Source organism: Aspergillus alliaceus (genome assembly GCF_009176365.1).
Source record: "Aspergillus alliaceus strain CBS 536.65 unplaced genomic scaffold BDW43scaffold_45, whole genome shotgun sequence".
NCBI lineage: Eukaryota > Fungi > Ascomycota > Eurotiomycetes > Eurotiales > Aspergillaceae > Aspergillus > Aspergillus alliaceus.
The window spans coordinates 36,084-59,169 of record NW_022474728.1 but is presented as its reverse complement, the minus strand read 5'-3'; the positions used below and the strand labels follow the sequence as shown (position 1 = coordinate 59,169).

General features: G+C 45.5%; 7 protein-coding genes across 7 annotated transcripts; 4 read left to right on the top strand and 3 right to left on the bottom strand.

The window, feature by feature from the left end:
- The first annotated feature begins 3,915 nt into the window (after positions 1-3,915).
- On the top strand, positions 3,916-6,390 carry BDW43DRAFT_168684 (uncharacterized protein). Its single transcript, XM_032038704.1, has 2 exons — positions 3,916-4,422; positions 4,491-6,390. Exons 1-2 carry the CDS (start codon positions 4,277-4,279, stop codon positions 6,118-6,120), a joined length of 1,776 nt encoding a protein of 591 aa, XP_031896987.1. The 5' UTR covers positions 3,916-4,276; the 3' UTR covers positions 6,121-6,390.
- A 1,207-nt stretch (positions 6,391-7,597) lies between these two features.
- BDW43DRAFT_286235 (cleavage/polyadenylation factor CFT1) lies at positions 7,598-12,906 on the bottom strand. Its single transcript, XM_032043031.1, has 8 exons — positions 10,705-12,906; positions 10,336-10,649; positions 10,079-10,246; positions 9,648-10,010; positions 9,395-9,593; positions 9,269-9,344; positions 8,528-9,201; positions 7,598-8,469 (listed from the first exon to the last, which is right to left on the bottom strand). Exons 1-8 carry the CDS (start codon positions 12,671-12,673, stop codon positions 7,988-7,990), a joined length of 4,245 nt encoding a protein of 1,414 aa, XP_031896986.1. The 5' UTR covers positions 12,674-12,906; the 3' UTR covers positions 7,598-7,987.
- Positions 12,907-13,053: 147 nt separating this feature from the next.
- Positions 13,054-15,373, top strand: BDW43DRAFT_168587 (putative LMBR1 domain protein). Its single transcript, XM_032038702.1, has 4 exons — positions 13,054-13,090; positions 13,163-13,786; positions 13,870-14,877; positions 14,943-15,373. Exons 2-4 carry the CDS (start codon positions 13,237-13,239, stop codon positions 15,077-15,079), a joined length of 1,695 nt encoding a protein of 564 aa, XP_031896985.1. The 5' UTR covers positions 13,054-13,090; positions 13,163-13,236; the 3' UTR covers positions 15,080-15,373.
- BDW43DRAFT_314205 (uncharacterized protein) lies at positions 15,366-15,945 on the bottom strand (the record flags this gene model as incomplete). Its single annotated transcript, XM_032047756.1, has 4 exons — positions 15,366-15,430; positions 15,490-15,554; positions 15,608-15,666; positions 15,724-15,945. The coding sequence occupies 4 exons, from the start codon at positions 15,943-15,945 to the stop codon at positions 15,366-15,368; spliced, it is 411 nt and encodes a 136-aa protein (XP_031896984.1).
- Positions 15,946-16,554: 609 nt separating this feature from the next.
- Positions 16,555-18,303, top strand: BDW43DRAFT_286229 (Atg14 domain-containing protein; the record flags this gene model as incomplete). Its single annotated transcript, XM_032043030.1, has 2 exons — positions 16,555-17,232; positions 17,286-18,303. Coding segments are annotated over exons 1-2 (1,577 nt in total), but the record flags the coding sequence as incomplete, so codon positions are not given.
- Positions 18,304-18,538: 235 nt separating this feature from the next.
- Positions 18,539-20,460, top strand: BDW43DRAFT_286227 (putative ZIP family zinc transporter). Its single transcript, XM_032043029.1, has 3 exons — positions 18,539-18,858; positions 18,979-19,167; positions 19,223-20,460. Exons 1-3 carry the CDS (start codon positions 18,813-18,815, stop codon positions 20,365-20,367), a joined length of 1,380 nt encoding a protein of 459 aa, XP_031896982.1. The 5' UTR covers positions 18,539-18,812; the 3' UTR covers positions 20,368-20,460.
- A 601-nt stretch (positions 20,461-21,061) lies between these two features.
- erg10B (acetyl-CoA C-acetyltransferase) lies at positions 21,062-22,977 on the bottom strand. Its single transcript, XM_032043028.1, has 5 exons — positions 22,745-22,977; positions 22,633-22,682; positions 22,500-22,575; positions 21,939-22,428; positions 21,062-21,876 (listed from the first exon to the last, which is right to left on the bottom strand). Exons 1-5 carry the CDS (start codon positions 22,807-22,809, stop codon positions 21,358-21,360), a joined length of 1,200 nt encoding a protein of 399 aa, XP_031896981.1. The 5' UTR covers positions 22,810-22,977; the 3' UTR covers positions 21,062-21,357.
- Between the last annotated feature and the right edge of the window lie 109 nt (positions 22,978-23,086).

Sequence of the window (23,086 nt, the reverse complement as noted above, 5' to 3'; positions counted from 1 at the left end):
GAACCTCGATCAATTTGTACACATCACCTAGAAGAAGGGTGCACTCTATCGATCTAATCATCATGGACATTCACCACTGAAATTCAGGATTCAAACTGCCCAAATCTGTCATATTGTGGGCGTGCGATAAAAGCTAATCCTGGGTTGAAATAGTATCGAGGATCGCCTAGTGTTTTAACTTGCCGCAGGATCTATAGATAGAAGGTTTTTCCATGTCACTTCGGACTACCTATTCGACAGAGAAAATTGGGCACGTATCATTGGTATACGCAGGTAGTTATGACAGATGGTCCCATACTTTCTCTCTCTCTATATCTCTTTTGAGGATGACAAAAAATTCAAATAAATAAATAGAAGACGAAGAAAGAGCGAAGGGAGGACCGATAGATCGCCACTTGGTTCCACGGACTCTGTCCCTCTCCTGTCCCTCTCCTGTCCCCATCATGAGATACCGATGCCAGGGGAGAACTGCAGCTACAGTGGTTTCACCAGTAATTCAGTGGCGGGAAGGGCGATCACATGGTAGGAAGAGAACCCTCTAGTTGAGCAGGCGTTCTAGAAACATGCTAGAAGGGGTAAACTTTATGGTGATCATGCACATACATACATATACCGTACATACGGTAATGGTATACAATATAGAGCTTGTACATGGATGGCGGTAAAATTGCTTGTCGTTTTTACTCTGTTCTGGATAGATTTATTCTAAGCCTTACCTATGAAAAGGGAGGCGCTCAAATAGTGCTATTTACCAACAGTAGCGCCCCCCCCCCCTTCCCCTCCCCTCAACCTTACCTATATAAAAGTCATAAGAGACAAGAAATAAGAATGGTGAGTAAAAAGGTAGCTATAGGCAAATCAACATGGTGGTCCCCTCGTTCACTAAGGCGGCCATGGCCGAATTAAGGGCGCGGCTGATCCGGCCTCGTCGGCTTGGTCTGAGACATACATCTTTAGCCTCATCCAATCACCGCCTCAAGGGAGCGGATTTGGCCCCCACCCTGGAGGGCTGTAGGACAGTCCTGGAAAAGGAAATACTTGAGTTGATGGGGCTAAACGGTTTCGGATCCTAGTGTCTTGAACCCTGGAAGCGATACTGGTCTCCGATAACCTGATAGGGTAGTGACATGTGCGTGCAATGTATTATGATATTATCGTTGAATGGAGTGGCTTCTCTTAGCCCCAAGTCCTGGGATCTCATGGCCAGCTCCGAACGATATGCCACTCAACTAGGATTGGAGCTAATGTATAAGCTACAGTAGTGTGGTGAGGCCATAGCCTACGCTTTCCAGCCATTCATTCCACCGACGGAGAGATCTTAACATGTGGGTAACGGATTTCTCGGATGATTCAATCTTTTAATAATAGGCCTATTATTCCTCATTGCCCTGTGCTTGCAGGCCAAGAAGTTTTCAAATTCAAAACTCTCATAAGGATCTTACCACCAAGTATTCCCGTACCCAATAGACAACGGCACTAAGTATGATTTTTTCCGTCCTTCTCTCAGGCATCGTGGAACCGAACTCGAAACACCGTTCTAGGTAGGTAAGCTTTGACTGTGAACCAATCGCAAATTCTTAGACTGGGCCACTCATCCAGGCATCGCCTCCTTGTACATGGATACCTACCATCCTGGTACTGCTTGTACGATGAGAATCTTTTTACCGTACAGAAAGAACAATGCGTAGTAAGGATTGATTATCAATCATGCCGGGGTTTCTTAACTTTTTCCCACCTCGCCTGGATCTCAAACGGAAATGATCGAGACAAGTGTATTTGAAGAACACAAGTGAGAAGGGAGGAGAGGGAGAAGGAGGGGGGGGGGGGGGGGAAGAGAAGAAAACCAAATAAAGGGTCTCAGCTGCATGTCAGACAGGCCAGTGTTGATCGATCTCCCCTAAAGCTTGGAATATTGTGAGAGAAACAGTCAAAGATCAGGCGGGGGCTAATAATCCCTGGTGAATCCAGGGCTGTTTCCGTTCTTTCCTTACTTTTATTTTATTTTATTTTATTTTTCTTTTGTCCTCTCTGTCGATATGCAGATCGCTACCAAAGCCACCTCAGGGGGAGAGGCAAGACTGTGGTCATCACTAATTTTTTTTTACTAAAACGTTGCAGGTTGTTATTACTAGGACCATTTCTATTGGTCTTGATGTTATTGACTGATGGGTAATAAAGTTGTATCATACTTACTTAGCATCATGCTGTCCTAGTGTGCCGCCTACGGTTATCCATGGAATGTTAGTTGGTTCCCACTGTGCTTTACCATTTATGTTAACTCGCAACATCTGCATTCATCACTGTCGGTTTTAAAGATCCTCTGGTTTACCTTGCAGGCGAGCAACCCTACCTTAGTTTGGCTCATGCTATGGAGCATTCAAAGGATGATCAGAATAGAGTAACAGGCTGACAGGGCTTATTATTCGCACTGTTGATTATCATCGCATCGTCCAATTACATTATCTCCCCTATCCTCTGACAAACATCTATCAATGTACAATAACTGTTGATATCGAAACCCCCCCCCCCCCCTCTTGGTTATCTAATTTACCAATAAAACCGAGGTTAGCCGCGAGACTTCCAGTCTAATGGAAAATAGAAATGGAAATTTCATTTCGTCTCTAGCCTCTTGGCCTAAGTAACTCAAAACTATTAATCTCCATGAGAGTTTCGAAAAGGCGAAAAAAACAGGAGGAGAAAAAAGAAAAGAAAGGGAGGAGAGAAAAATTAAGTGGCAGATATTCCCCGGGTTCCATCGGTGGAGTCATTCCTAAATCGGACTAGTAGTATGATTCCCAAAAGCAGCGTCTCCTAATCCGGCAGGTCCTTAACTGCCAAACTGGGGTAATCTTTCAACTAGTACCGGTCCTGCCATGTTTGGTTACCTCAGCTATCCTAGCACTACTATGATAATCAACACTTGCGGTTAAAAAAGGTTAGAAGATAACGGCTGTAAGGATTTGTCCATGAAGGGGAACAAAAATGAGCAATTGGGGGTGGGACAAAAAAGGACAAACAGAAAGAAGGAAAGAAGAACACATAAGATAGGTTATGTATGGAGTACAGGATGTATGTACAAACAGTTGAAACAGTAGGATAACGTACGGTACAATACATACATCTAACAAGCCAATCTCAGATGACCAACTTGGAGCACAACGGATAAGCCGCATAGACTAAAGCATATTTCTTCCCTGTGGACACAACAAGTTGTTGGTGAATTCCCCCTGTTCTAGAAAAATTAAAATCCATCAAAAACGCAGAAAAAGAGGCAGCGGGGATTAAATTACGGCTGCTGGAGCATGGAGGGAAAACGGTGGGTTCTACTCTCTTTCTCTTCCACGACGCCTTTTCTTGTCTTCCTTTGAAGTCAAGAGTCCGTCTCCGGTCGACTTCTCAGCTTGCCACAAGTAGTGTTCAAGATTCTGTTCGGGATATCATCTCCTTTCCCCTCCACCTCGTCTCTTCTTCCTCCACCTTCCTAGTGGTCTGCTAGTTTACTTTTGTGATCCACACCCGCCGAACCCATCAGTTTATTCTTCATTCGTTGGTACCTTAGTTTGACTTGTCCAGGTTTAAACTAGATCACTAACCTTGAACCAAGGAGAAGTGGATGTTAGTGAACCAAAGTCCTCAATCATCTTGCTTTTTTTTCCCTCTCTTCCGCCCCTCTTCGCCGGCTACTGCTGCCGCCCCGTCGCCGGGTCCGTCGTTAGTCTCTTGTTATCTATCTTCTTCAACTCTGGTTGACTAACTCCGGATTATTATTATTATTATTTTTATTATTTTTATATTTTTTTTTTTCTTTCTTTTTCCCAAGAAAGAAAAATTTCCAACTTAGAAAGAGACATTACTGCGAGCTCCACCGACTACTCCGTACTGACCTCGGGGCAATCTGATCCACTCACGACTCCTTCATAGTACCTATCATTACTTACTACAAGTGATTGCTTTCCCTCAGTCTCTCTTCTTCTACCCCTCCTCTCAGAGTTATCCTTTGTCTCCTCTCGTTCTCTCTTACCTAGCCTTACCACTGCTACTTCTTCCTGCTGTGTACTCCAATACATGGACCTCGAACCCTCATGATATCGTGTCCATAGCTTTCTCCGCAGCGATTCCACTCTTTCTTCCTTAGAATTGACTACTCCAACCACCCATCTATCTCTGCGTTCCTTTTCCCACCGTGGCTTACTTACCCTTTGATATTTTTGGAGGAAATTAGGCGTTATTTTCATCTGACTGGTCTTGCAAGTCTCAATTGATACTAACCCTTGCCATGGAGGGCTTTGATACCATGGCTATGCCCTACTTAGCCAGCCCGCTATCGCTCAGCAATATTCAGGGCGCCGACTACCTCAACTCTATGCCTGGTATAGATCTGCCTGACCAACGCTCCAATTTTGACTCGGAGACATTCGTCAGGTAAGTAGCTCGTTGTCCTACGGATGGTTGCCATTGTGGGCAGACCCCTAACAATACCTTTGAATCAGTGGAGATGATATAACCTTCCCCCAAGGTGGTCTACCTGCACCATTAAAACGATTTCCTTCGGGATATGAAGATCCTTTTTCTGATATGGTGGCACCGTTTGACCCTGCGCCTGCAGAACAGCAACACTCTGACTCGTCGATCGACCATAACAATAAGCTCCTGAGCTTTTCGATACCGGTATATAATTTTACACTTCTTGACTATTCACTACGGCGAACCTCACTATCTGTCTCCGCCCAGTTACATGGCATGTTTTTTCTTGCGGAGTCGCCTTGGACCACATCCCCCGCAGAGAATGCTCCGCCCCAACAAGGTGCGGAGCTAACGTGTTACCGTCGCAACTTGTTTCAGATCACGGGCTCGGTCACCCTCCCGCGGAGCTTGCGCTATATCATGACAGAACAAGGCGATCGTATACCGATTCTTGCACAGGAACTTACTGTTTCGGCCACTGAGTCCGTAGAAGGTAATTCAGTCAAGATCATATCGGTGCCCTGGAAAACTCCCGCTGCGAATGCGAATCCTTCTACCGAGGAAAGCAATCACTCCGCCACGACGAACAGCACCAATAACCCCAAGGTTGAAAAAGAACCTCCCCCAATTCCACTCGACATTATGGCCGGCCAGGATTTAGATACTGACTATGCCACATTTCCGATAGCATGGAAGCGGCTCCAGTTTCGTGTGGCGACTGCCAACAATGGGCGCAGGAAGGAGCTCCAACAACACTTTGTCGTTCGGCTTAAGGTCATCGCAACCTTGTCTACAGGCACGAAAATCCCCATCTGTGAGGTACACTCGGGACCTGTAATTGTCCGGGGCCGCAGTCCGCGCAACTTTCAATCCCGCAAGGACCTGCCTCTGAGTGGCAGTGCTGCGGCATCAAGGAAAAATGCGCAAGTTGCACACTCAGCCAATATCAACCGCACGCCCACCAGCGAGACTGCTCCGCGCTCTGGTCAGCCACCATCCAAGGCCAAGACTACAGCGAAGAGCAGCTCACCGGAGACCTCTGCTTCTCAGGCCGGTGTTGCTGCTCAACGAGCTTCCCCTGACTGGCCACAGATCGCCCAGTCTACAGGAGGTGCTCTTCCCGCTTCAGGTTTGCCTCGCTCGTCGATTTATTCACAGTCCAGTCCAGAATACTCGCGGCCGGCAGAAACTCAACAACGACGTGCAAGTGCCATCGCAGCCCCAATTAACTTATCACTTTTGGATGAAGATGACGGTGGTGATTCTTCCCGCTTAAATGACTCTGCCCGACCGCCAGCCTCGTACACCAATGATGTGCCACAGAAGAATATCAATATGGAGGGTTCTGCACCGCCAACGAAGATGCGAAAACTATCACATGGAATTTCCCAACCGCCTGCTAGGAGCACATCATCATCATTACCTTTACTTAACACTACTAATATGCAGCAACCTTTTGCGTCAACTCTACCTTTTCCTAACGAGAGTGCTGATTTGTTATACGAGTATTTTCCATTGGGGTTGGACGACTGGCAAGCACCCGTCGATGCAGTATACCGGCCGCATGTGGTACACCATACCAATATGCCTGAGATGAAGTTCGTTGCTGCACGAGGTAGAAGTAAGCGATATTTCGCTGCAGAAGATGTATTTTAGTATAGGAACAATTTGGTTCTATATATCTCTATAGCAGCGTGGGAGTCTATTCCCCCAGAGCTATGATACATCGGAAACAAGCCAGTCTTGAAGGTTGTCCGACTTTATTCAATTCTTCCTTTCTTCGGACCTTCCATCTAGATGGGATCTCGGGCATAAAAGGTACTAACGCCTTCTTTGTTACTTACATCTTTTTTTCTTTTTTTTTTTTTCTATCGTTCCTTCGAGATGTACAGATATGGAATGACCTCGAGTTGCGGGATTTTGTTGCGGCGTGACGGAGTCTAATATTGATATCCGGACCTCTTATCTTCATCGTCATTGAGATTTGGTTCTCGTTTACTCTTTTACTTCATTCATGTTTCTTGTAATACATATATACTTGCGTTATGATGTTACGTGGAGGGATTAGGGCCAAAGGACCAAAGGGAAAGTTGAAAATCGGCTGGCCGTTTGAAGTTTTTATTCTTTTTTACTCTTGCTACTATTTTGTTTTTTCTTTTGTCTTTATGTTTGTATGAGACCTCGTTGCCATTGGCTCAGCTAAGATCCTTAGCTCTCACTCGGAACCTATATCTACTATACACATGCTTTTGTATAGTGTTAAATATCGCAGCCTTGAGACAAGAAGTAATAAAAATATGATACACAGAATAGCCGTCACATCGCTGACCTCTTAAGCTTGCAGTAGGGGGCGGCATAGCTCAGCATTATTTTTCTTTCATACGTTTCTTTCGCTCAGCCTCCGTCCTAACCTCCAACCCTTGAAATAGCCTGGGCTATCTTGTAGGGGTCGTGGAAGTTAGGAGTAGTAACGTATTTCACCACCGAGTCGGCCACACCCCCGAGTCGGCCACATGTGTATCCCATAATAAATGGCACATTTTATAACCACAATATCTTAATAATAAGATAGAGGAGTAATACGAAATTGAGTATGTATATATATAAAGGTTACATAAAGGCATTATTTATATTAACAAAATTTTAAACCCCGTTTTTAAGGATTTTAATGCTGCAATATATAGATTACCAAAAATACATTGTAATTTATATTACCAGTTAAACTATTGAATCCAGTATCTCCTCTGTTTAATACATATATCTATAAGGGCATATTGGTTTAAATACTATATTTGAGATAGCTACCATCTCTAAGTATTGAGATGTTGTGATTATAAAATGTGCCATTTATTATGGGATACACAGGTGGCCGACTCGGGGGTGTGGCCGACTCGGTGGTGAAATACGTTAGTTACCAGGGTCGGTTACATAATAGAGATTTGAACGATTCGACATACAGTGGTACACCACATAACCATATCGTTAACAAAGACTTTTAGTAGTATGCCATTTATAAGAAAATCGATTCAGAAATTCCGAAAATCAGTATTTGTTGTGTTAGTGCCTATAATTCGATGTATTTCTAAGAGTTATGTATTTCTTTTATCTTTGTATTTACTTAAGAATATAACTATTTGGACTGACAAAGTATATTATTTTCAAATCAAGCACACTTGTTGGTCGCGAAATATCTTCAAAATTAAACTTATTAATCCTACATAGAGAAAAATGAAATTGTGACGAGCTATCGCTAAGCGATGTGATAGATTCTAACCATCATCGTCTTATTAAGTCTTTCATTTTCCTATTAATGGTTAATACAATATACAATAAGAAAGAGGAGCATCGGAGTACCACTGGATGAGTCTTGTCTCGCGCTAAGGCAATCCTCGAACACGCTAAAAAGATGTAGACATAACACGATTATAACCCCAGTGCAGGGTTCTTGCCTGAAATTAGGTTTCTGGCTTTGGTGCACTATGCCAGACGGTCTGAAGCCCTTCACATTCGAGATTGATGACCATTACAGGTACCCAAGTCCTGCACCGCTGACAGCCTCAAGATCAGCCTTGATTTCCCATTCATTTGCGCCAACCCGACCGGCTATTTCCATTCTACGTTGCTTGCCCATATCCATCCATTGGGAGAGAAGCTTTCCGTCAAGCATTCCCCTGCCTGCTGTACCGTCGCTTTCGACTGCCCGGAAAGCTCGAGGATTGAGACCACAGGGGTGTTCAATGGTATTTGTCAGCTGAGACTGTAAGGCGGACAGTCGACGGTAGGACTCTTCAGAAACGCATGTAACGAGACCAACAGATCCATTCTGAGAAGTGATGAGAACCTGGTGGCGCGGGACTTGGATGCCGACGTCCATCGTATCAACATCAGAGATAATTCGCTCGGAAGAGACCATAGTACGCGGCAACAGCGTTAACGTCGAGGTGAAATTGCCTGTATGGAACTTACTACGGCTTAGCAGCCTGTCACCATTGGATGATTTCGGATCTATTCCTGATCAGTGGATTACTTGCTAAGAGTTTTAGTCAAAGGTAACCAAACTCACCTTCAGGGTCATATTGGAGGACGTGGAGATTGCAGTCACTGTCCGCAGCGAGAATGAACAATTTGTTGTCATCGGGAAGGAAATCTGCCGCCAAGACTTCAAGGTAATCTAGGTCCTTTGCGAAGAGACTCATTTTATACGGCTCTTCCTGGAGACGCAAGGTTATTAGATATTGCCCCTTGGTCACGTTGTCTCGCGAATTAAGTGAGCAAAAACTTACTGAGTAGCCCGCAAACCAAAGTCCTTTCACAGCATCGGCGATGATGCACATTCCAGTGCCCTTTAGCTCCTTCACCACGCTGACATAGCATTGTACATCCATGAAAGCAACAGGGAGGAGGCTACCATCTTCCTTGAGACCTCTGACAATACATTTCTGTCCCTGTGCGACAATCAGAAAGCCCTGGCCACCGATTTCGGACAATGCGGTTACAGCGCCTTTTACCGGCTCTTTGCCTACAAGTCTCAATTTACGGCTTGTCTCCGGCTTTTCAGGATCCGGGACCACCTTGATGACTTCAAAGACGTACACACAACCGCGTGAAGCAACATCTTCACCCCTTGCAAATGCTGTTCCGACAACGATCATATCCTTACGCTCATGAGTGTTCTCAGAGACCTCAAGACTCATGTTTTTCACCGCCATCACATGCTCGGCAGGGCCCAATAGATAGCTTTCAGGTGGCCAAAGAAACGAACGTCAGACATTTGCTATTTAGGCGGTTCACAATGGCTTCATACCTATCAATAACAGACCATGTCCTTGGGTTCACGATTTTTAAAGAGCTTCGCTGAACTTCGGGGAAGAAGGTAGTCACTATGACATCATCAGCACGCTGCAGGAATATCTCCGGATGTTGGTCATACTTTCGTTACGCCATTCAGGATGTAACTCATCATCGTCAGGTAGTTTGAATTCTGTCCTATGACTAGTTCCCAGGACGTACATGCCAGATGACGAAGAGTAAGCTAGGTGATCGACTTGCTCTCCAATAGGTACTTGTTGTATTGTCCACGAATAGTGAAACTGGGTATCATGAGACACTCGACACAAACGTACAATATCCTGCACAAATATTTTAGTATATACATAGTGAATAGATGGATAAGTATGAAGTACCTTTGAATCTAGGAAGATAAGGCCTTGACCACCTTCAAAAGTGTCCAAGTTGCCAACATATTGCGTGAATCCTCCCCTCAGGCGCACAAAATGTGGTGAGCTTGTTGAAGTTTTGATTAGGTAGCCCGCTGAAGCACCTGCCATAAATACCGCGCTAAGTCCCAAAACATTGGATATTATACGTAGCGGCGTAGTCCTCCCTAACTCCTCGTTTGACGGCTGGCCGTCGGAGCTAGGTCTTATCTTTGGCAGAACAGAATTTGTTTCTTTAAGAAAGTTTAGGCTAGCGTGAGATCCCTTTTCTGACTTTGTAGTCGAGATGAAAGGTCTGTATACCGCAAGATCATCATGCCTGCTCCGTATCTACACCGATCCCGTTAGTCAGTAAGTCTAGAAAGATGCTTCATTTGGGAGTTGAGTCAAGATCGTACAATTAAATACGGAGAACTGCTCCAAGCGTCTCCGAGGTCAGCAACAACAGCTTCTGTCAAAGTCTCACGCGCAGTTGACCGCTTCGGAAGCTCGCTCGATAAAATGGGCGGCAAACAATCGACACCTTCAAGTATTGTTAACAGTTTCTGGTCGGGAAGTCGATAAATCTAGCAGGCTGTTAGTATCAAGGGTGATCAAGTTCGACGCTGGCGCAAAAAGCACAGCTCAATTGACTTGAGTCTGTTGAGTGACTCACAAACAAACGGCAATCTTGGCTCATTAGAAATAGGGTCATGCCTCTTAGTGTCGCTTCACCCGAGGTTTCACTGGTGGATGAGAAAATTCCGGTTTTGTCGAAATACAAGCAGCACGATAACCAATTGGATGTTGCAATATGCTTATTCAATTCGACTTCATCGAGGTCTCCGCTATCATCTGCTTGGAGAAGCAGCAATGTTGAATCATCTCGTAGTATTGCTAGGTAAGGATCCGCAAGACTAGTAGTGACGGCCATCCGTTCATCGCTAGTATCTTCGTCCCATACAGGATAGATCTGAGACAAGCCCAGGCCTGATTCATTAGATTCCTTCCGTCGTAAACGCGCCATTCAGAAGGCAAGACTTACCAGCATCGTAGCTTCGGACTTCATTTCCCAAAATCTGGACCACTCGATTTTTGCTTGTTAATACCCCAATATCAATCGTTAAGTCTTCGTTTGGATTGAATTCAGGGGCTTTGAAGCGCCTCAATTCTTGCCCCTCCACCCGAAAGACTTCAGATTGTTCTTTATCAGCACTCGTTTTTGACACGATAACATAATGATGGCATTCTTGCTCTTCCGATTGTGCGGCGGTCTTGGGTACGGTTTCTCCCCTATAAGCTACAGATGCTGTCCAGGCACAGCGAACCGAACCTATTTTCATAGAAGCAAGCACTTGAGGCTCGAGCTCGCGCTTCATCACAACCAGCCCGCCGCTTCCATCCGAGCCCTGTGAAGCTACCAGTTCCAACTCGGGGGAGCCATTTCCGGTAAGGTCCTCCCCCCCATGGCTTACAGAAGACCTGCCGAAAGTAATGTCCTTTAGAGGTCCGATATTCAAAAGTCTATCGTCTTTCCGAAAATTGTACAGACCGAAGCCAGATGACTCTGCGGATGAGCGGCGGCCATCTACAACAAGGTCCGACGCCGTAGTATAAAGGTCATCTTCGTAAGCATCATCTTCACTCTGTTCTTCATCCGAAAATTCTCCAGAATCTTCCTCAATATGTCTTGCCTGAGGTCGAAGCTTCTTATTGCCTGAGGATGGGATGGACCAGCCCAAAAGTATTGAATCGGCATCCTCACTCCCCAGAAAGACTCTCCTATCACCAAGGAAAGCCGACGACGACGCAGCAGATTTCATGATGTCTCCCCCAGCATGAGAAGGCACAGGGTGAATGGAGATGCCCGACACTGACCTGCCGTCTAGCTTAAATCTCACAAGGACCATGTCGCCTGCGGAGGTAACCAAAAGTAGGTCTCCATTGCTTTCAGAAAGGCGCTCAACAACACAACCTTCAAGACGAAGTGCTAGGTCCGATTGGTCTGTCATTGAAAACGACGAAACTTGCCTAGAGAACTCATTGACGCCCACTGCGTTGGTTTTGCCTGCCTGGTCAACGTGAACAAGTTCATTAGAGCCGATAAGAAGAGCACCTCCAACAGGAGGCGGAAGGGCTACCACTTTAAACAAGTCACTGGGCAGTCTAGACACCGAAAGCAAAGTCGTCGATGCTCGTTGTTCTAGATCCAGTGTGAAAACAGTATAAAAAACAACATCTTTCCTCTCATGAAGAAGCGCATTTGACGTAGCAACCTGCGAGTACAAGATACCAAATGTGGGCTCCCTGTATTCATATAGAAAAGCGAGACTTATGGGGTGCAGTATTGATGGATCTAACGCAGCCAACGGTAGGACAAAAGAAGAAGCATACGGCGTTTGATGAACTATGCCTTCTTTGGACATATCGGGATTGGCACCATTTTCCAGTCCATGACAGGCAAGTCTCTCCTCGTCCAGTTCGGAGCTATAATCATCCATGACCAGGTCATCACCTGGCTGATGGAACGGAAGGATAGCGAGGTTTCGGATCCCGAAATTGAAAACCGCACATCTACTGCTGGGGTCCACACTAAGAATGCTGCCACAACTGCTCAAATCAGGCACCCACGGACTACTGGTCGAATCATCCCGCTCATAATAATGAATAGAAACTGTAGAGATGCCATAACGCTCCGGGTCCCATTCGATCAAACTAAGCTTCGCATTCCGGAAGGCAAGCAAAATGGCTTCCCCGCCACTCTTGGTGTTTAAGAGTTTGACTCGACAGAGATCTGTTACCGTCCCTGGAAGGATATATTCCCTCTCCAAGATCAATTTGGTAGCTCCCTGTTCTTCAGTCCCTTCAGGTCGAGGAACAACATTAAGTAGAGAAAATATCTGAAGAAGAGATGTTCTAGCAACCACCAAATTGTTCGCTGATTCGGAAATAAAAGGAAGTGCCAATGACTGAGTAACCCCACTAGGGGGCAGCAGTTCAGTATAGCATTGCATTTGGGTATGAGAATAGAATGAAGAACGTTCAAATATCCTGATTTGATTTGATTCTCCCTGTTTATGCACAAACTGTACCTGGATTTTAGCTGGCTTAAGAAAGAGTGAGCATTGTTTAAGTGAATAGAAAGGTTAAGATAACAAAAGTTGAGAATGTCAAGTTTATTCGCTGCTTGATGATCTTATTCCAAAAATTTTCTTTTTGAATAACAAGCGAAGCTGCTTGGTGCAGCAGTTCCTTTACATAATTTGGACTCTCCGCAGAACAAAACGGGAGCTAAGGGAGTGCATCACGTGACCAGGACAAGCTCCATGATTCGATGACGTAATACGTGTTTGGAATTTCGACACGATGCCATCAATAGGTCTATTCTCTAGCTTTGATGCGAGATTAGCATGATCCTGTCATCTTCTCTGGTATGTTACTGCAATTTTTCAGTATCCCTTAAGTTTTTGCATGTCCCTCGTCTGGTACTCATGATTCGTCAGCAGGTCATTGTAATCCCTTAGCTTCAATCATCCAACAGAGCTTCGTCCCATGTGAGGTTTAATCTCTCAACAGCATGGCGCTTCTGCAAACCTCCCTTATTTGGGTCATGTATGCAATTGTGATAGCAATTCTGGTTGCAGTGGCCTCTGTATTCGTATATGTTTATCAAACTCCTCGGGATCGCTCTCAGTCTGTGACTTTGACTTGTATCGTTGCTATCACCACCCTTCTGGCGACTGCTCTCCTGGTACCAGTTGATGTTGCTCTAGTCTCCTCTACGACTTCTCCGGCTTTGGGCAGGCGAAAGGACTGGGCTACTCAAAATGAAATAGATAGGATACTGTACTCCCTGAAAATCGTGTATTACTTCCTATACTCTATGGACGCCCTTTTCTGCTTACTTGTGATACCCTTTATCTATTTTTGGTATGAAGAGTATGACGAAGTCGCTTCCGAAACAGGAGAACAGACGCTCGGGCAGAGGCTCTGGGCTGCCTTCAAATACACCATCTCTTTCATTGCGATAGTGGTGGTGTTGTTTCTCGTTGGGTTCTTCGTGCCTGTTGCGAAAGATGCGAAAGATGGCGGTCTGGATTTCTTCAAAAACCTACTGACCGAAAACCGTAAGCTTTAAAGCCCCTGTTTACTGTCCCTCCAGCAACTACCTCGCGCCACGGTATGTTGGTGCTAATTAATTTCTTCACAGGTGGCGAGCGCGCCCTTACATTTGCGCTTGGGTTGCTGATAGCCATTGGCCTGTGCTTATACGTCTTGTATACTTCTACGGGCCTAGCTCTCCTCCCTATTAGCTTAGTCAAGGCGGGCCCGTCGGTTTCAAGCCCGACATTAAAAGCGACTACAGCTGTGCAACTTGATTCTAACCGAGAGCGACAGCGCCAGCTAGAGGGCCGCTGTGGAGGAAATCCAGGGCTTTTATCTTCTAAAGACCGTAGAGAGTTGGATACTCTTGTCAGGGAAGAACGAACGCTTATTCGTCGACAACGCTTAGCAGATGAAGCGCGGTGTGAAGGTCAGAGCCGGTTGATGAGAGCATGGCTAAAAGTGGATGCTATATTCCGTCCACTTCAGTTCATATTCGGGATCACTCTTTCCGTAGTCGCTCTTATCATATGGATATCTATGCTGTTGACCGCGATTGACAAGGCAAGCAACTCACTATGCAAACACCGGTGCGGATACATCCTTGGACATATCAATGTCTTCAACCCCATCAATTGGGTCCTTGTTCAATCCGCGAAAGTATTTCCAGTTGACTATGCCATTTTCACTATTCTTGTCTTGCTTCTTTTCAGCAGCTCTGTCATTGGTATTACTGCAGTTGGTATTCGATTTCTCTGGATCAGAATCTTCCAAATCCGAAAAGGCCATACGTCGCCGCAAGCTCTCCTATTAGCCACGGCCATATTGATGTTGATCATACTAGCCTTGAACTACTCGACGACGATGATGATTGCTCCTCAATATGCGACTTATGGACGACAGACATTCTGTGATCGAAAGCTTGGTTTTTCTGAACAACAACCGGATTGTTCGAATGCTCAACACCTTGTTAAGCCATGCTCTGAGCTAGCAGATAATTTGGTTGCGCAGCAAGTCTGCACACCAAGTGTTGCCAGTACATTCCTCAACCGTGTCGCGATAAATTTTCCCTTTTTCGGTGCCATTTTCTTCTGGGGGCAGTTCGCCTTTTTAGGTAGGAGCCCTTTATCCCTCCCATATATCTTAACTAGAGACCCTAACCATCCACACGCGATTAAGGGATCTATGTACTTGTGCTGGTTACTGCCCTTCTGCGCTCTCCAAAATTAGACGAGCGACAACTTGACGAAGATGTTGAAGAGGCCGAAGAAGAAAGCTTACTAGCAAGCGCTAGAGGGCAGATTGAAACAACCTAGAAGAGCATTTCTGTTTAGTCCAGAAGGCAAAATGAGGCTGGGTGTGCCTAAACTTGACATTGCTCGGTTTTCTTTTTCTTTCTATCCCACTTTTCGTCGGCCGTGTGTGTGTGTGTGTGTGTTATGGTTGGGCTTTGCTGTATGTCATCATGTATGGCGTTGGGTTATAACATCAGGGATTATGAGATGAACTCTAGGTATTGTTTTTATCATTCATTGGCTGGTACAGACCCTGTAATGTGGAGAAGAAGAATAGAAAGGAAGTTAACACAGGTAGCCACTGCATTCAAGCTTTTATGCGGTCATTAAGGAGCGCAAGAGCACTTTCGAATGCCTTTACAACGTCATTGTCTGCAGGAATAGTTAGATAATTACGTGCATCAACTCGCTGGAAGACATTGGTGACGTACAGTGTTTCCGCTTTTTCTCCAACTCCTCCTCTGAATTTTGTACGTGCTGCATTTGCGTTTTGAATCTACCAGATTGTATAAGCCCATCAAATCATACTATGATCGCATACTTTCAAACCTCTTTAGCGCTCTGGTTTCATCACGGACAACAGTAGTCTGAGACCACGCCATGAAAACCTATGAGATGCTGGTCAGATATTGTCCTTTCGAGTTGAAAAATAAGGTAAAAAGCACCTCGAGAAGTTTCGAGATCTGAGCTCGCAAACCCTCTTCAACTGTCCCATGTTTCTCCATCGTGTTGGTGTAATTTTCTTGAAGATGCTCCCAATCATAATCTTGGAGATCCTCTGATGACGGGCACAAACTCCGCGGAGCTTCATACACACTGATGCTCTCTTTTATCCGAAACAGCTGTGGAGAGCATTGAGTAGAATCGATTTTGCCCGTAGGGTCCATTTTTATTGGAACCCGGTAGGATTTGCTTCACAATGCTGGTGGGCTAGAAATTATGGCCTTAATTCCTAAAAGTGAGTGCATTACCTAGGGATTGTTCTACTACGTATTAGTCAACTTCGTGTCTAGCCATCGATAATAGAGCGATTTTAGGAGCAAGACGTTACCAAGCGCAGGTAAATATCCGGCGGTAATCCATATGATTACTCCCAAGGTAAAGGTTGAAGAGGGCGAATATCAGTCCAAGGGTACGGAGCTACCATGAGTGGGAGCTGCGGTCATTCAACCAATCAAATGACTAAGTCAGAGTATTATCCCCTTCTACTAGTAGTACGTAGTACTAGCCCTGGCAGTAGAACCACATTGCATAGAAAGCAACTAAAGAGTGAGTTCCTTATAACTCTAACCTATGTATTCATTTTTAGTCATCGTTGCTATTCCTATTCTTTGGTATTGTTTATATTAAATTATATGGCTTTTACCGTAAGGCATACGTACCCGTAGTCCGTAGTCCCTTGTTAATTTTATAAACAGCAAATGACGTTGCGTCACAATCTGCCGCATCTGCCCGCCTCACCGATAGCTTCCAACGTCGCCCTTTAGTTTCATGTTTATCACACCCCGCATTTAAAAACATAGCTTAAATCTTTTGGGATGAGCTGTCACGTATGTTCTCGTGCTCCAACATCGCGACTTAGATACCTTTGCCCTACTTGTGCCCGCAACCAGCTCTATCAGCTCCGGATCGAAACTGCCAGGGTCCTTCTAGAGAAAGAGTCCTTAGAACACCAGATCGATAATGCAGTATCCTCTATAAATACTTTCGAGGTTCCTTTTGACCAGTCTGGTGCTGGGAATTCCAGGATCCAAGATGAGGACCACAGAGTCTGGGTCATGCAGACCATCGCCAATGAAAAAGCCAAATCCTCTACAAGGACAAAGACACTTGCAAGTCAGATCGAGACCTTACAGCTTGAGATCAGGGACAAACAACGCCACATTTCTGAGCGCAAGCTGACGCTCGCGCGACGCCGTTCCGATGCTGAATCTGCGAAGTATCAGTTGGTGGACCGTGAAGCAGCCACCTTATCTAGCATACAAAACAATGCCAAAAGGACGGATCACCTCTGGAACTCACTGCACAGTAAGACAGCTGAGGCTCGGATATTCCTATGTCGGGAAGCCGCCTACCTTTATAACCTACGGCAAAGACTCAGAAAGAAAGACGATGATGTTAAAGAGGTATATACAATTGGCGCTATACCTATACTAGATCTTAGGGACATGAATGGAAAGTTACGACTTTTCTATGTACATCCTAAACAAGTATTAATAAATGAACAGGTGCTACACCATCACAGATCTCGACATCCTTCGCCTACATTGCTCACCTTCTAGTGCTTGTGTCACATTACTTGTCCCTAAGGCTTCCTGCGGAGATAACCCTTCCTCATCGGAACTATCCTGCACCTACCATATACGCACCCTCCGGATCCTACGTTCCCCGCGAGATGTCACCAGCATCAAGTATGTCGCAACCCTCACCTTCCAGTCCAACTTCATCGCGAACAGCGGAAGTGCGATCATACTTACCTCGACCTCGACCACTTTCTATTGACAGAAGTCTCCCAAAACTTGCCAAGGAGGATCCAGGGACGTATGCCCTGTTCATAGAGGGGGCGACACTACTGGCTTGGAATGTGTCCTGGCTTTGCCGGACTCAAGGGCTCAATTTAGCATCGGATTCTTGGGAGGAAGTCTGTAGCATTGGCAAGCATATGTGGTATCTCCTTGTTGCACCTCCTACACAAACATCGGCACTCATCAGAGCGTTCGCTGGGCGAGACGTACAATCAAAGGTGAAGATCACGAAGGATTCCCCCAGAACAATTATACAAAGGACAAAATCGTTCCCAATGCTAGGTCATTACTCCCATGGTACTGTGCATTCTTTCCTCGCCGCCTCGGAGGGGACGGAATTCACGCGCACATGGAAGCTTCCAACTCCAACGAAGGTTGCAGACAAACTGAAGTCAAGCTTGTTAGGTGAAATGGCCAGTGCTGAATGGGAAGTGCTAGAGAAGAAGGAATGGGATGACATACCTCAGACTTCAGTACAGCCCATTCATGAGTCCTCATTCAATCGGGACGGTGGGAAGGGTCATATCAATATGCCAAGCACGGAAATGTCGGGGAACAATAGTACTGGTCTAGAGACCTCAAATGAACCAATGAGCTCTAATCGGCTCAGAGGTACTAGTGGTTGGACTAAACTGAGAAATAGGTAGTAGTAATGTCACCTCTTTGTATCAAAACTATTACTGAAGGATGCTATTCAACTTTTTGTAATGTAGATCTTCATATAGTCTCCTGTCTTTTCTCTTTTCTTTATTTTCTATTTTTTATTTTTATATTTTCAAATTTATTCATTTCTTCCTCTAGTTTCTTATCGAGTACCTAAATATCATATGGTAATCTTAAGTGCATATAGGCAAATAGGATTAATTGTTGTGTTGTTAGATATTTACTAAGCAATAAAACCCGATCGATAAGATAATCTGTACATTAACGTGTGCGTGTTCGGTTTACGACACTTCCGGAGTTGCAACATGTCCACTCTCCCCAATGTGGGAGCCCGGTCAACGTCACGAAGCCCAAGGTTATCAGACCTGAGAGTGATAAATTATATTCAGATATTTCTATCATTTGCCCATTTAAGCACATAATATTACAGCTATCTTTGTCAGCTAGATATCAACAAATCCCCTAAAAGTTGTTTCGGCGATCTGGGAATTTAAGACTTGTCCGACGGTTGGTTTCTAGGTCATGGATTTGGTTGCAATCCAAGATTACATAAAGTCTAGACGAAAATGAAGCAATCCACAGGATGGCAACGAGATGACCTGAAGATGCCTGGTGAGTGTTCAGAAAACTTAATAACTAAACGACGGGGTGTGTTTGCTTCAATGAGATGCCTCTCGCCATGGTTGCTGAGCTCATATGAAGATTCTTTTCGCTGATTCGGGACTCCGTCAGGCCGCGAAAGCGCCGTCGAATTAATTGCAGATATACCTGACACAATTCTACGAGCGGAACTCTACCGAAGAGGTGGGATCAAAGGGCCCGATAATGATAAGCCATCATGCGGCTCAAAGGATGGAGGGGCCTACAACACCCCGGCACATGTAATGGCATTGTTCCTCATTCTATTGCTGAGTACCTTGGGTAAGTTGGCCCGATAACTCGAGTTTTGGCTGGACATTCACTTACTTACCCAAAGCATGTTCATTTCCTGTGCTCGCCCGTCGGTTCCCACGTCTACCAATACCACGGCGCTTTCTCTTCCTTTCTAGACATTTTGGAACAGGGGTATTGATTGCTACGGCTTTTGTCCATTTACTCCCTACAGCGTTTATGTCACTTACAGACCCATGTCTTCCTCGGTTTTGGAGTGAGTCATACCGTGCAATGGCTGGGTTTGTCGCCATGGTTTCAGTCTTCGTTGTTGTGCTGGTAGAAATGTTCTTTGCCATGAAAGGAGCAGGCCATGTTCATGGAAGTGAATATGACCACTTGATTAGTGATGTCGGGGGGGATACTGCAAGTGACTATCAGAATGAGGAAACTGGATATCCACAAGAGTCGGTAGAGAACATTCACCTTGGTGTGCGAGACGAAAGCGGCACACGTACTTTGCTGCCGTTCTCTGCTTACATGCCTGGAGACTCTACCGACGATAGTGGTCAGTCACCGTCCAGGAACTCAATCGCGCGCAAGGAGGACGTGAACAGTGGCCTTGAGGGGTCAGACCCCTATAATGTCTCACATGCGAATAGGCCTCAAAATCAGTATTCACACTGTGAAGTTCATCGTCCTTCAGGTATGCCACATGAACAAATAGATACCGAGTTGTCTATGCAAAATCCGCAACGTCAGTTGCTTCAGTGTCTTCTCCTGGAGGCTGGCATCCTCTTCCATAGTATTTTTATTGGGATGGCACTTAGCGTCGCAACAGGGACGTCGTTTGTTGTCCTACTCGTGGCCATCTGTTTCCACCAGACTTTCGAGGGCTTCGCTCTTGGCTCACGTATCGCATCTCTTATTCCGGACCTCTTTGCTCCAACCTCCATGAAGCCCTGGCTCATGTCACTTGCATATGGGACTACAACTCCAATTGGTCAAGCGATCGGTCTCATTCTACATAACCTCTATGATCCAACAAGCACGGCTGGTCTGCTCATGGTTGGCATCACGAATGCGATAAGTAGTGGACTTTTACTGTTCGCTGGGTTGGTGGAGCTTTTGGCCGAAGACTTTCTGAGTGAGTCGAGCTATGCGACTCTACATGGTCGAAGGCGCGTTGAAGCATGTATAGCAGTTGCCTGCGGGGCTTTGTTGATGGCATTGGTTGGTGCATTTGCTTAAGAATTACATGTTCGTAGTTTATACTTCTGTATCCTTTATTGATGTAGACTTTGAGACTGTATCTCTAATACTTTCGTAAATATCACACTTCTTAGTTCAGCCTCCTTGCACCCTACATAACCCCGGGCATGTGCACATCATATCATAAACATTGCACATTATTGCGTTAATTAATCCTTGCTCGCCATGAATGCGGGGAAAGCATTGGAAGATTGTGTGACCCCGTGACTGTAAGGGCCTGTCTGATAGATAAGATATTCTTCTAGCTGGAGAACATATGTATAGGTAGTTATGGCATTGTTTCAATGTCGAACCAGGCTGCCATTGGCACGTTTCCTCAAAGACAAGACAATATGTTGTACTTGTCTACTTAGTAGTAAGTAGGGTGCAGAATATGTTTTATCATGGAAATTGTCTATACAACTTTGGACGCCATTCCTAACCTTTAATTGTAGAATCGAGTAATCAATTCCCTCCCCTATTCGTTAGAAACATTAAAATAGGTGCTATGTATATCTGACATAGAGTTATCTGAAATACCTTTACGGCGTTTTAGGTTGCTATGCTTGGTTACATTATTTTCACCAAGCGTGTACGAACTCCCGTATGGTGACAGTGATATGATATTTCATAATTACCATGGCAATCGGGAAGGAACTGGGCAAACTCGGCAAGGCGTAAACCTGAATTGTACGTAGGATTTGAAGAGTCCTTTATATAAATGCCCCCGAGCTTATTATGATGAAAACGTACTCCATATTCATTTACCTATGAGGTTGTACTGCTGAATTAATCGGAGGGAGTGCGTTGATTTCCTCAAGAAACTTCTGGCATTGTAGGGACGGTGCCATAAGGAGCATTAACCTTAAGTTTATACCGCAGCTCATAGGAACGAGAACAATTCTATGCAATCCAGGGTCTGTCTTTAGTATTCTGCTGGTTCAAAGTATTTCTGCGCTGTGACGACAATTAGGGGCAATTCCCTTTAACTCAAACGAGAGATTCGACAACAATAGCGCTGGCGCCACCTCCACCGTTGCAAATTCCAGCGCAACCAATCTTACCCTTTTTCGCCTTCAAGACACCAAGCAGCGTAGTCAAAATACGAGCACCGCTGGCGCCGATAGGATGGCCAATTGCCACTGCACCACCATGAATATTGACTTTGTCTTCTGTTAGCCCCAGAAGCTTCATGTTGGCTAGAGAAACCACGCTGAATGCTTCGTTAATTTCGAAGGCATCAACAGCGTCTTGAGTCACACCAGCATGGCTGAGAGCCTTGGGAATTGCTAGCGTTGGGGCAGTCGTGAACTTGCTCGGTTGCTGGGCGGCATCTCCCCAGCCAAGGATCTTCGCGACAGGTTTCAAGTTAAGCTCTCTCAGTTTAGCCTCCGAAACCAGGACCACAGCAGCAGCACCATCATTGAGGGGCGAGGAATTGGGGGCTGTCACTGTGCCGGAGCCGGGGATAAATGCAGGCTTGATAGCTCGGAGCTTATCGGGATTGAGCTACGACATGAATATATCAGCTAAAGACCAACGGTAGAAAGTCGAGAGGACATCTTCCTTACATTCTTGGGCTCTTCATCTTGTGCCACAGTCACACCTGGCTTGCCCCTGAACCCAGGAAGTTCAATAGGCGCAATTTCATCGTCGAAAAGACCAGCCTTCTGGGCCGCCTGTGCTTTTTCGTAAGTACGAATAGCATATTCGTCCTGCTGTTCCCTGGTAAAACCATGATCTTGAGCACATTCCTCGGCTTGTAGGCCCATAAGCTCCTGCTTGCCTGCATCTGTCAAGCCATCCTTCATTATACCATCCACTAGACTCTGGTGGCCATATTTCGCACCAGTGCGGAGATTTGGAAGATAATGAGGAGCATTCGACATAGATTCCGTACCGCCCGCTACGACGATATCCGCATTGCCAGTCATAATAGTCTGGGCACCGAGAATAACCGCCTTCAAGCCAGACGCGCAAACCTTGTTGACCGTGGTACACACAGTCGACTCTCCGAGTCCAGCGTTGAGAGCACATTGTCTGGCAGGGTTTTGTCCAACGCTGATTTATAGAATACGAATGTAAGTATGACAATAGAGTTGGTTGAGGTACAGAGGGAGATAGGAACTCACTTTGCGGAAATGACATTACCAAAGAAAACCTCCTGAACATCCGACGGCTTAACTCCCTCCGCCTTGTTGAGAGCAGCTGAATCATTGAATTATTAGACAATCAAAACCAACCACCGCACGAGATCTGTCATACCTTTGATGGCATGGGCACCGAGCTGTGGGGCAGTTAGGCTTGAAAGAGAGCTAGAGTGGAAGATCAGAGTCAGTTGGAGTTACAGGAGTATATGAAGTATAAATAGTCTCACCCCAAGAAAGAACCCACAGGGGTACGGGCAGAAGACACAATGTAGACTGGCGGAAGAGAAGACATATTGAACCTTGAGAGCTAATAGAAATACTCCTAGAGCCAAAGCTTTTGTAAGGTGAACCTAAGTTTGCAGCACTGTAAAGGGAGAATCCCAGTAGTTGAGCAGAGCTTTCCAAAAGCAAAATTATCTGAGAGAATATTTCGGTATCTTTTACACGAGAGCAATATGAGGAATCAGGTCCTTTAAAGAACCCCTCCCTGTACGCGGCGACCAAAAGAGTTGGGTTGGTGCACGGACCATTCGGTCAGTCCATTGGACGGACCTCAGCAGCTCTGGGGG

Excerpts from the sequence above, each read along its gene's own strand:
- BDW43DRAFT_168684 (XM_032038704.1), top strand. The coding sequence starts at position 4,277 with ATGGAGGGCTTTGATACCATGGCTATGCCCTACTTAGCCAGCCCGCTA. Across the intron at positions 4,423-4,490 it reads GACTCGGAGACATTCGTCAG|TGGAGATGATATAACCTTCC; the intron begins GTAAGTAGCTCG and ends CCTTTGAATCAG.
- erg10B (XM_032043028.1), bottom strand. The coding sequence starts at position 22,809 with ATGTCTTCTCTTCCGCCAGTCTACATTGTGTCTTCTGCCCGTACCCCT. Across the intron at positions 22,683-22,744 it reads CCTGTGGGTTCTTTCTTGGG|CTCTCTTTCAAGCCTAACTG; the intron begins GTGAGACTATTT and ends CTTCCACTCTAG. Across the intron at positions 22,429-22,499 it reads GGTAATGTCATTTCCGCAAA|CGTTGGACAAAACCCTGCCA; the intron begins GTGAGTTCCTAT and ends TCTATAAATCAG.
- BDW43DRAFT_286227 (XM_032043029.1), top strand. The coding sequence starts at position 18,813 with ATGAAGCAATCCACAGGATGGCAACGAGATGACCTGAAGATGCCTG. Across the intron at positions 18,859-18,978 it reads AGATGACCTGAAGATGCCTG|GCCGCGAAAGCGCCGTCGAA; the intron begins GTGAGTGTTCAG and ends GGACTCCGTCAG. Across the intron at positions 19,168-19,222 it reads TCTATTGCTGAGTACCTTGG|CATGTTCATTTCCTGTGCTC; the intron begins GTAAGTTGGCCC and ends ACTTACCCAAAG.
- BDW43DRAFT_286235 (XM_032043031.1), bottom strand. The coding sequence starts at position 12,673 with ATGCAATGCTATACTGAACTGCTGCCCCCTAGTGGGGTTACTCAGTCA. Across the intron at positions 9,202-9,268 it reads ACATGGTCTGTTATTGATAG|CTATCTATTGGGCCCTGCCG; the intron begins GTATGAAGCCAT and ends GCCACCTGAAAG. Across the intron at positions 8,470-8,527 it reads CCTCCAATATGACCCTGAAG|ATCCGAAATCATCCAATGGT; the intron begins GTGAGTTTGGTT and ends GATCAGGAATAG.
- BDW43DRAFT_168587 (XM_032038702.1), top strand. The coding sequence starts at position 13,237 with ATGGCGCTTCTGCAAACCTCCCTTATTTGGGTCATGTATGCAATTGTG. Across the intron at positions 13,787-13,869 it reads AAACCTACTGACCGAAAACC|GTGGCGAGCGCGCCCTTACA; the intron begins GTAAGCTTTAAA and ends ATTTCTTCACAG. Across the intron at positions 14,878-14,942 it reads GGGGCAGTTCGCCTTTTTAG|GGATCTATGTACTTGTGCTG; the intron begins GTAGGAGCCCTT and ends CACGCGATTAAG.